The 12,194-nt window shown below is 37.6% G+C and overlaps 1 protein-coding gene across 1 annotated transcript in view; it reads left to right on the top strand.

The window, feature by feature from the left end:
• The first annotated feature begins 2,322 nt into the window (after positions 1–2,322).
• The window catches only part of LOC138742886 (neuronal vesicle trafficking-associated protein 2-like), an 86,699-nt gene continuing 76,827 nt past the window's right edge, over positions 2,323–12,194 (top strand). The window contains exons 1-2 of the mRNA XM_069897789.1: positions 2,323–2,476; positions 2,910–3,029. Of these exons, the coding sequence (XP_069753890.1) occupies positions 2,348–2,476; positions 2,910–3,029 (249 nt within the window). The 5' untranslated portion in view covers positions 2,323–2,347. The remainder of the gene's footprint in view (positions 2,477–2,909; positions 3,030–12,194) is intronic.

Genomic DNA, 12,194 nt, shown 5'->3' with positions numbered 1-12,194 from the left:
GTTAGCCACAAGACCCTTGTCCTGGTAGATCTACATGCAAAATCTGTTGGATGAAAAAGTTCCTGGATTTAGACATAGCAATGAAGAGGAAAAAACAATCTCTTTCTGAGGACAGTGTGCAATGTGAAAGGAGAATGCAGGGAGTCGTGTTCCAATGCACTTGTTGCCCTCTTGAGTGATAGAAGTAGCAGGCATGGTGGGTGCTGTCTGGGTAGAACATGCAAGTAACTGCAATACATTTTATGGACTTTACATATATTGAAGTTGCCCTTGGAGGATTATCAATAGAGTTGAACTCTTGGGTTCAACTAAACACAACCTGCAGTGATCAAATGTAACATTTCCAATTTGGACGATAAGAATGGAAAGAAAGCTTGGAGAATATAGACTAGTTGAGTGAATGAGCAATGTAGATCAAATGTTATGTTAAAAAAGTAATCTTATCCACTTGTGGCAACATCTCAAATGCTGATTTAAGATTGGAAGCATAGGTGGTCAAATGCATATGGAAATCCTTCTCTCCATCCCCAAGAACTAATACATGTGCAGCAAGGGTCCAGGAATACAAATGGTGCATTGGTCTGTTTTACAAGAGGATTTGAATGCAAGAGTAAACAATCAAGTGGGCTCTCTCCTCCTGAATAGCGTCGAGCCTCTTGAGTGTATTATCATGAGGTTAGAAAGTCCTATCCCACTCCTGGGCTGCGTCTTGCAGATAGATGGTGGAGGAAACCAGCTGAAAGTGCAGAGCCAAAAGAGTAAAACTTGTTAATATATTAGTATCGACTGGGCCTCAGATCTCTGGAATTCTTCATGCTTGTCACCCTTAATTAGTTGCTATTGTGCTCTTCCTGAAAGAAGCATCTTATTCTGGCAATCTTCAAGTAGGATTGGTGGCTTTTGGACAATGACCTTCTGTTTCCATTTATTTTGCTCGGTTTTCCCGAAAGCATCTCTTTCATTTAAAACTCTTGCATTGTTTAATTGCAACAGCAGGTTAAGTTGCTGCCTGTCCTTTTGGAGAAGTTTCCTTTCAAACGTTTCGAGGAAGTCGAAACCGCAGCTTCTGAAACGCTCTCCTCTTGGTCGAGGCAGTCACGCAACGGATGGCAGTGCGTTGCTGGGTCGATTCGGTAGGCGGCGTGCTTTGCACGATGCAAAGAGGAGCATCAAGGGTTCCGGCTTGGACGTCAGTGTCCCGCAGCGCACGGAGCTTTCCCTTTCAGCACCCAACCTGTTCAGTCTGCGGCAGGAGCGCTCTCGGGTCAGAATCGACTGCAAAATCTTCCCCTGACCCAACGCCATCTTGTGACACTAGGTGCTTTGATTGTCAAGGTAAAAAAATCACCTACACTGTAAGTATGCAGTAAAGGAGCATAACATTAAAGCGACCACATCTTTTAGCGACCGTAACTCGGGCGGTCCGGATTGCAACGATCATCCTTTCGTTCCAAAAAGAGGCATTTTCAACGTGCGCATTGGTTGAATGATGTTAATTTGCGTCGAACCGTTCTGAATGTAACGGCGTGCTGATCCATTGCGGGGCAATGACATCGTTTTCTCTTTGTGCATTTCTCCTCGTCGCGTTGAAAACCAGGCAGGTAGAATGAATACACCGTCGACGCCAGATTAGCGAGCGCAGGTGCGATGTATTGGTGCGGTGGGCAGGAGAGAATGGCAGTGGGGGACGGTCGTCCACTTCGGGTGTTGTTATCTTCACAAAACAAAATACTTGAGCCAAGTCCACTCGTTCGGGTTTCTACTGTCCATTTGGCCTAATTTTCCAAGTCACAAGGAGTCTTCATGCACAATCTTCCAGGCGACCCGTCGATTACAATGCAGTCATCGTTGGGAAACCGATCCCCAGAAGCGACAACCCATTCATTCTACTCACCCGGGGATGGCGGTGAATTCAGTCTTTCCTTGTTTATGCTCACCTCCACCTAATTCTGATGTGTCTCTATGGATGTAATGTTTGGCATTAAGGATTTTTTTTTGTCTGCTGTCGGAAATCTGTTAGCTTTTAATCGAGGATACATGTGTACTGTTGCGATGTCTACCATGGTTAAATATTTTTTAATTTAACATATGGTGCTTTGTTAATCGCTTTGGGATTTATTACAGCGCGAAAGAAGTCAATTAGTATTCTAACCTCGATCTTGCCTGAAAAGAGGATGACATTACACTGAATTCACGGCGTAGATTAAAAGGGAGATGCTTTTCTTTCCTGCAGGAGCCAACTGTGCGTTGTGGTTTTTTTTTGCCCCGTGTCAAAACATTGTCCCCCGTCTTTCTCTTATTTCCCTAGGATTTAGAAAGCAAGTGAAGCAGCCGGCCTTCGTGAATAATGGTGAAGCTGGGGAGTAACTTGAATGACAAGAATGCCAAGCAGTCTTGTAGCGATGATAATTTTCACACCGTCCCTTTGATCACACCCTTGGATGTGAATCATCTGCAGTTCCCAGCACCAGACAAGGTACCGACCTCCTTCAGTCAATTCACCACAGAGTTGAACGAAAAAAAATAAGCACGCAGCTCATGAGCCATATATTTATTAATACGTCGAATTAAGTCGAACAGATTCATTCTATACGGAAGGGTCACAATAGAGCTCATTTTGACTGTGATGGTCGAGTGCCAGGTCGACCGCCGGTCAATCGAAAGTTGGGACAGGACTGATGAAAATTGACTGCTCAAGGTTATGATGGGTTGACCCCAACGAAGAAACAGTGGAAAGAAGAGCAGCGCAGGGGAATCGGGTGGGGCAGGAAGCTGTGGATGAAACAATACATCAGAATTGTCGTTCATTCTTGCCATGTCATTGTCCCTCGTTATCAATGTTCAGTAATTGTTGCGAAGAGTTGGGCAGGTTAAAGAATCAGCGCACCCTGATTTTTCCTTTATTGTAGGTTGTGGTTAAAACAAGGACCGAATTCCAATCGGATCAAAAGAACAAAGGGAAACTGCGGGTCCCCAAAATAGCTGAATTCACCATCAGCTTCAACGACGGCGTATCCGAAAGGCTCAAGGTAAAGATTTGAACATTTGTTCATTTTATTAGAATGAAAACCTATTTCAACACATTATTCATTGTCTTTGGCCCATGAAGGATGGTACACAAGGCAAGGGAAAACCTTGCTATTAAAAATGGCAAATCAAGAAAGATATTAAAAGTGCAATAAGGCAAGAACATGTCATATTTGTTGGTCTGGAATTAATTATTTTGTTATTTATTTTAATAAAATTGAATACCTTGTAACACCAACTTTTTTTTCCCCCAAAAAGAGTCACCATTTTGTCATGAATCAGAGTAATGATGAAATACAGAGAGTATATTAGCTGTCACAGAAAACCATTTTGTATTTTAAATGGGCTGAAATGGTTTCACGAATTCTGGAGATAGAACCAGCGAGTTGAAATGAATTGAATATTTCACACACAATTGGTCTTTGAAATAGATAATGAACATGGGAGACAATTCAGTGTTTTAGATTAAGAATTACAAAGCAGTAAACTATTCCAGCCAAGCACAAAGCAGTTGGGCAACCTATTATCAAAAATATAATTTAACTATACATTCAGATTATTGCTTCAGGGAACTTGGCATCCACTATTCATTTTGAAAGGGCAAAAAACTATCTAGTTTATATGAGGTCCACACATAAATACAATGGCAAAATAGGTTGGCTATTACAAAAAAAATTAAAAATTGAGAAAAGGTTATTGCCCTTAAATGTTGACTCTGTTTCTCTTTTCACAGATGCTGCCTGACTTGTTGAGTATTTCCAGCATTTTCAGTTATTTTAGATTTCCAGCCTCTGCAGTTTTTATTTTTGCTTGTAAATAGACCTTCAATTGCTTGCAGGTTTGTTGCTGATTGTTTTGCAGTTTGGTTAAGAAATATAGCTTCCTGTTTGCATTCTCAGTGCAGTTTCTGCACTCTATAGGAAGTGGTCTCATAAAACTAAGAACATAAGATTCTAGGAAGTTCTTCTTACAATTTCTCTCGGTAGTACCTGAGGAGTAGGTATGCAAAGGAGGCTTACTAGAAGAGGTAGGAACAGGAAGAAAAAGGGCCTCAGAAGGATGTCTTCACCAAGAGAAGTTGGTTAATAGTTCTACTGCAACCCTACAAGGAGCAATGCCATCCATAAGAGGCTTCATTTCATAGGATGATGCTGTTGGGTATGTGTTACAACAATAGTCACAATTTTGTCTACATTGCTGAGTCAGAATTGTGTTGCCAGTGATTTTGGAGGTCAAGGAGATCATTGAATTTGATGCTTCTGCTTCTTTCCTGGCTGGTCCAGAATACATTTAATTTTTTTTTGCAATTTGTAGCACACACTTGCATGGGGTGGCCACTTTATTTCTGGAGAATGGGATTCATTTCCCATGTTTGCTACATAGATTTGACTAGATCACAGGATGCCCGGTACCATGGACTGTTTTTTGCAATACTTTGAGAACATTTGTAAGTTGTAATATGCAAGAGTTTCCACTCCCTACATGTGCAACTATGACCTTATTCAATGATCATCTCTGTTACTGCTTGATATTGGATAACAGCCACATGATGAGTTTATTTTCCTCCATCTTTCTCACTATGCCAAGCCATGGGCTACCTTCCCACAAGCCACCTCTATCTGAACTGCATACAGAAGAATATGGTAATGCATAGAATGAGAACAGTGCTGTTTTCTGCCAGATGATCAAATGGCATACCCTAACAATACTTTGTCTACCTATTGGCTTTGGTCTCAGACTTCAGGTTCAGTCTTCTGTCAGCCATCACCTTGCCAGTAGTCATAGAGAAAGAGAGGCAACATCAAGAGTCCCTTTCACATTATGTCAACAAACTTATCCATTTGACTACAGTTTCCATCTTGTCAATAACTTGGGTTCATTGAATAATAAAAGGCAGTATCTGTTCAACTCTGCACACAAAAAAAAAGCTTGAAGTATAAACCATTATTTTAAGAAAGCCAAGGAGATTTGTGCTTAGTGGAGTCGCTTGCTCAGAAATCTTTTGAGGTCTGTTGGAGGATGGATTGCTGGAATTCTGTAACATTTGCAAATGGCTTTGGACACTGCTGTACAGAACTAAAATAAGAGGATTTGGAGCTTGTTTGACATTTATTGTTAGTGACTGCAGCATGTACACACTTGTGGGTTTTGACTTGTTCTGTAGTAGATAATGTTGTATTTTGCATTGTATATAGATATGTTTAAAGGAGATGAATTGTGGCAAGTTTTTTAGTGTAGGTCACATACAAAGACTTCAAAACAGATCTCATTTAAAACACTGGAGCTCTGCTCAAGCAAGACAGACTGGATCCGTGTTCCTTTACAAAAGCTTTGGGGAGTGCCTAATGGATCATTGATTTGAAAAGTAACAGATGAAAGAACTCTGAGGAGTAGTTTTGGAGCCACAGGCTGTCTAAGAGGGTCATGTGGTTTCGCAAGCAGAGAGAGTCAAACAGGCTGTTTCTCAGAGAGAGAGAGGAAAAAAAATTCAGTTCAGCAGCAGCAGGGACTGGAACAGGACAAGCTGGAAAGCTTGTGGAAAAACCACATTTTGAAGATGGGTTGTGAGTTCTTGGTTCAGCCTTGTGGACCAACTGGCTGCCTAATGTTTCACTTGAAATAGGAGAAACAAAAAGAAACTCTGTGGATACCTGAAAGAAAGGGGTTATCATCTGGAAAACCCTGATGGGGCAAATTTCTTCGGCAAGACATTGACATGGTTGATTAGAAGGGATCAGCTTGTGTCCAGCAAACAACAAATCTCTCTGAAAGCCGACAAGAACCTTTCTGAGCAGTAATCATTTACCTTTGAAGCACTAAAGCCTGGTGAAATTCATAAATGTTAAATCCTGTACACAGTATAAGAATTGCCTGCAACCAGTGAACTTGGAGGAGTGAGAAGTGAGATTGGACTGTGAATTAAAGGACTTATCTAAACTTACACACACATTACGTACACGTGCTCTTAGAATTAGAGGGGGATTAAGTTAGATTAAGTAAGTTAATGGTAATAAGATAAAGTTTGATCCTGTTTTCATGTTTAAAGATAATTAAAGTAACTTTTGTTTAAGTAACCATTTGTCTTGGTGAATAACTATTGCAGGTGGGTTTTGGGGTCCTCTGGGCTTGTAACAGTAGAAGATGAAAACCATTCTGCAAGTATAGAGCTGGCCTTTGTTCCTGTACAGGAATGGAGTGGGGGTAAGTGTGTGAGGGTGTGCTGTGGCGTACGAATAGGTCCAAATTGTGATTGATTGAAACTGTTGATAGATGAGTGTTAGGTCATGTGGACATTGAGCAATGTTTGTAGGTAGTTCACCATGATAGAAGCTATCATTTGATAATTAATTCACTTATCTTGAGGCTATTAAAGATTTTGACTGCATTCTCCCCATGACCATGGTAATTGCTGCTTACCACCTGTCTGTCTTTTCTGAGGATGGGAACATCCTGCCACCTCTTTGGTTCAGTCATGGCTTTCAACAAGCTCTAAAGACCTCTGGAGAAACTCCCATCAGTGGGTGCAGCCATAAAACTCTTCTGGGTTAAGAAATGCAGGCATGTTTTAATCTGCCTAGCCACTTTAAACTGCTGCTTCATCCATGAAGTTGGGCCCTAAGATGATGCTCCAAAACAATAAATGGTGTGATAAACACTGGCTAAAATCCACAGTAATGAGCATACAGCATAAACTTTATTGCACAAGGCCAAATAGGTGTGTGTTAGTTATGCAGGTGAACCCAGCTCCTGCCTTGCAGTTCTTTTCACTTTTGATTTTGTCATTGAGTAGATGTTAAAATCCACTGCTGGATGAATCCTAATTGCCTTTGAATTTTTTTTTAATTGGATGAATGTACAAAATTGCCATCATGACATTTTCATTAAAATTAATCTGATTGTTGAAGCAACAAAAATGAGAACAGATGAGCTGAAATGGAATTAATGTATTTTCAAAATACATGTTTTGTGTTCCTTTCTAAATATATGTATTAGGATCCAACATTAATATGACAAGTATGTGCAATGTTTTTAAAACAATATATTTTTGGAAAGTAAAACTGTAAATTATTGTATGGAATTTTTGCAGCATTTTTGCCTTTGAGCTGCATTGCTGCAGGGTTCTCATTTTGATTGCAATCTGGCGATATAGTCGATCTTGTTTTTGCATAAATTTTGTTAAAATGAGTAAGATGGAAAATGTAGTAATCACACTGAAAGTTGGAGGAACTCAACTGGTCTTTTCAGCATCTATAAGAGACAAAGATATATTGCTGATGTTACAGGCCTGAGCCCTTCTTCAAGCTAACATCAGAAAAGGCAGAAGCAGGAGATATCAGAAAGAAAGCATGGCTGTTAACTTAAGTCCTTGTAAAATAGAACATGAAAGCCCCGTTTATACATTTAATATATTTCTTAAATAAATCATCACTAAGTTAATATAGAGGTTAAGGAGTTGCAATGAATGAGTGAAAATGCACACAGTTGAAATCTCCATGTACCTACAAACTCCAGACATCAATAGAATACAGAGAAACAATTTATGGTTTTTGTGCAACACGGTTAATTGATATGCCTGATTTCAGTGCATGCTCTTATCAATTTCCCAATGTTTTTGTGTCACTTGGTGGAACTGGGAACAGGTTCCACTTCAGAGACTCGACCAAAGAAATGTATGATGAGATTCCAGTTCTATACTGAGAGAGTACGACATGAATGAAAGCGGTAGTGTTTGGGATTACGTTCCAAAGCCACTTGACTATGGAATATTTTTGAACAGGTGAATTTTCTCTTGGATTGTACCTATATTTTTATCAAGATGATTTGGAAGAAATTGATGAGATGGCTATAGTTGCTTTGCAGTTTGTGAGGGAAGGGTTCATGCAATTTAGCTGCTGCCTTTCCCACATTATAGTTATAACAGTCTTTCAAAAGGTAATTGGTTGTGAACTTTGGAACATCCTCCAGTTCTAAAAGGCATTATTTAAATGTAGATTTTTTTTTGTTGTCTTGTTCACATGATCCTTCAGCTCCCATGATTGTCAGTACTTGGCCTGATCCACTTCATAGAAATATACATTAATGTGCTTTGCTTATTATGGTTTTTTTTAATGTTTAGAGTCAGATTTCTTCCTTCAGCCTGTGACATAGTTGTAATATTGCTCTCCTTACTCATGTCTCTGTTGATCATAATCATATGAATAGGATTAAAATTTGTATTTAAAAATCAAAAATAATAAAATTCTGCTTGTCAATTACATAAAGAAACTGAATTGCGACAAACTATCATTCAAAATTTTTTGCCTGCTGCTTTTCCATCTTGCAGTACTAAATACTTTTTCACCTAATGTCCTAATATTATAGACCTGAAAATGCCCATTTCTCAATGACAAAAGAAAATTGTATCTGAATAACTTCACTCATGCCTTTACTTGAATACCTTGCCTAGGTATCTTGGGTGCTTCAACTTGATTTTGCTGCCAGTAGCAAAAATCTTTGATTTGATTCAATTTATTTTCAATTAGCCATTGAGGTAGAGGACAAATTTTAAAATCTCCATAAAGGCATTTTTGAAAAACCCACGTAAGAGTTATTAAAGAGAAAAAGAAGGAAAGAATAAAGCCAACAGGTAAAGATCACTTCAGGTGCTTACTTTGAATGTAAGTTGTTTGCCTTTTTTTACTTTGAAAGTCCAAAAAAATCAAACATTTTGATGTGAAAATAGCATTATATCTTTACATGATGCATTGTTTCCGATTGTGTTTAGAAAATAGTGTATTTAATAAGACTTTCAGTTAAAGTGTCAAGTAAAATCTTTTAGGCTAGAGATCATGGTAGATCCTGACCTTTGCAATTGTGCATGAATGCCTTTTCTTTTGTAGCCTTGCACCATTTCAGCAATTGGGTGAGGGTGGAGGGGTCAGGGGAAGCAGGAGAGAGATTCTCATGAGGAAGATTGGTGAGTTAGAAGATCATTTTCAATGAGGATTCATCCTGTTTCTGCAGAAAGAGTTAAAAAAAAACACCTCATATTAAATAGAGAATAAAAATGCAATGAATATGTCGCTGAAAACTGGAACTGTAGTAGTTCCTTGTCAGTAGCTAGATTTAGTAAGTCTTGCAACCAGTAAAACTTTTGAACTTGTAAACCATGTATTTGTTTGGATGTTTCAAATTCAGTTGTTGCTGCAAAATTCCCAAGCAAGACAACAATTGATCCTGATATATCTTAAAATTTTCTTGTAGCCATTATAGATTGAAGGAAACAGATAATGGTAACTTGAAAATTCCTAATGAGTAATGAAATAAAGCTTTGCACATAACACAAAACAGGTTAACAGTTAAATGACAAGGATGGATCATTTTCTAAATACTACACAGGGGAACATGGAATGTGTAGTACCAGGTATGTGTCTCAAGTCTGACAAGGGTCAAAGAAAACAAAAGCCAGTATTTTGTCCTTTCTTTTCTCAGCTTGAAAAGTTTTTACTTTGCAGTCAAAAAAGTAACCATCATTGCAAATTGACCAGGATATTTCTATTTAGAGCAGTAAATCTTATGACTTGTATTGGGCTTGTCACACAAATATCTACCTTAATTGCGGATCATTAGTTATGTGGCATTATGCCTTATCCTTTGTAAAACAGCATATCATCCAGTTGGAATACCATGATAAATGTGATAGTGTGAGTGAATTTCATGGAAAGAAGAATTAAATGAAGCTCACCCAGTTTCCATTCCATTAATTTCAGTGGAAAAGAAAATCCAATAGGAGATTTAAACAGTGGCCAATCCATTCACTTAAACATAGTATCATATCACAAGTATTCCATGGTTCAAACTTTAATTACTCAACATTATACAGGTGTAGATTTTTAATAACAATAATACTGACTGAGTTTTTCTAAAAATCTTTTATTTTGAACTGAAACTGACCAATCTTCAGGCAATGACATTATATTGTACTATATTGCATGTATTATACAAAAGAAATAATTTTGTCAGCCTCAAATATTTCCTATATGATATTCTGTATTAGAATTATATTTTATTCCTCGCTCTGTGTTACCATCATTTTGTAAAGAGAGAAGCCATCCTATATTTTATTACACCGACACTGCTGTAAAAGACATTAAAAAAAAATATATAAATGCTGGAAATCTGAAATACAAACAGACTTTGTCAGAATTGTGCATGGGATGGATGAGAGAAGAAAATCGAGGCCAGCTAATTGGATGCTGATTTTGTATCATAGCTTACAGAACATGAACATATAATCCTTTAAATATTGATATCAATTAGTTCATGAGTACTTTTTGTTTCAAGTTTTGTACTTTCAGTCATTCAGTGTTTTTTTTTTTGCTTCTGATGTCTGCCTTACCTGATGATACATATCCGCATTACTGATTTAGACCCATGTCTCTGCTTCAGTTTGCAAGACTTGTATTTCATACCTAGTCTATTAACAGAACATTGACCTTTCAGAAAATCCAACCAATCTTCCCTTTATATTTTTTGTCTCAAGTGCATTAGAACCTAGCAGCCTTGTAAATACACTATCGTCCTACAGTTATGCTCTGTGTCTTCATTTGGACATGTAATGTTCACTAAACCACAACATTAATTACAAGAATATGATCCATTTTCATTGAGAGTTTGTGCTGCTCTTTCCACCTTGGAATGTTCACATGGCTGTTCTTTCCTTCATTATATGAAAATGCAATTTGATGACTTCAATGAGTCATTCTATTGATTTGTTGACAGTCAATTTGTGGCTAACCTGCATCAACAAACATTAAATTCCAGGATGGATTTTCTTGGACCATTCATTCTGATTATCAGACAGAAGACGCCTGTGTGGTTTGATGATTACTGGCTCATATAACTCATCTTTCATTTCTTTGGTTCAAGGCTTCATTTAAAGTGAAAAAGCATTTGTTTTGTATCCCAATCCATGATACTATCTCCTCTGATAGATCACATCTCTGCTGATTCCAAGTAAATTACTCTTTTTCTCTGCTTAATATCATTCTGGTTGCCCGTTATGTGAATGGATTTCCCTTGTGAGAAATACAGATTGGAGAAAGACTGGTTTATTAGAATAACAGGATGAGCTAAACCAGAAAGCTATTGCATTCTTAGTTAGATCTTGGCTAGGTTTTATTTTAAAATGGGGTATAGATTCTGGCAAAATGATCATATTTCTTACAATATTTGACAGTTGTGTTTTGATCTCAATATGTGAATGGCTTTACAATCTTCTTGTAAAGTGTTTTCATAATTATGGAATAGATTAGTTATAACTATTTTTTTGTAGAAATGCATATTTTGAGGTTAAACTATATTTGCAGTTTAATCTTTTACACTATACATTTTATTTTGCATGCATTATAAACATTTACAAAAAAGAATATTAGTTGTCTATTTATTCTGTTCAATCAATGCCAAGGTTGTGCATGTTCTGTGGTAACAAAAGTTTTCATGATTCATGGATGATATTGGTGCATAAATGTATTTTCACTTTCAATTTGCAACAATATATTTAAGCTATCTGTCCACTGTCTCTAAGGATTTTATCCGGTTTGCCTGCACCTGATAACTGGGTTTGTGCCAGTTTGCATTGTCTGGAAGGAACTGGTTACATGTTCCATATGGCGAGATTCATGAAGCTTGTAATCCCTGATTCTTGAATAGAATGGAGACAGCACGGTGAATTTATTTGCTTGGAGCTTATAATTCATTTTGACCATTATCATCCATAGAATAATTGCAGTTCATAATAACCATTATTACATCAAAGACTTGATGTAGTGGGAAAATGATGATATGTAATGTACTGTTTGAAAGTTATTAAGCCTTGAAACAGAATTATTTTAATTTTGATTGGTGTAAATATAATTATTCTTTAACACTGATTCTCTCTCTTTATCCCCCCACCCCCCCCATACCATCTTAAGTAATCCCTTACTAACCACAGAGCATTTATGGTTTAGGATGCCATAAGTGCTCTGTGGTTAATAAGGGATTATTTAAGGTGGTATGTGAGTGGGGGTAAAAGGCGAAGAACCATTGTTTTAACACAATGGTTCTCAACCTTTTTTCTTTCCACTCACATACCACTTTAAGTAATCACTATGCCATTGGTGCTCTGTGATTAGTAAGGGATTACT

Source organism: Narcine bancroftii, chromosome 9 (assembly GCF_036971445.1).
Source record: "Narcine bancroftii isolate sNarBan1 chromosome 9, sNarBan1.hap1, whole genome shotgun sequence".
NCBI lineage: Eukaryota > Metazoa > Chordata > Chondrichthyes > Torpediniformes > Narcinidae > Narcine > Narcine bancroftii.
Note: the sequence above shows the minus strand (reverse complement) of the source record. Positions and strands in the feature narration are given on the sequence as shown.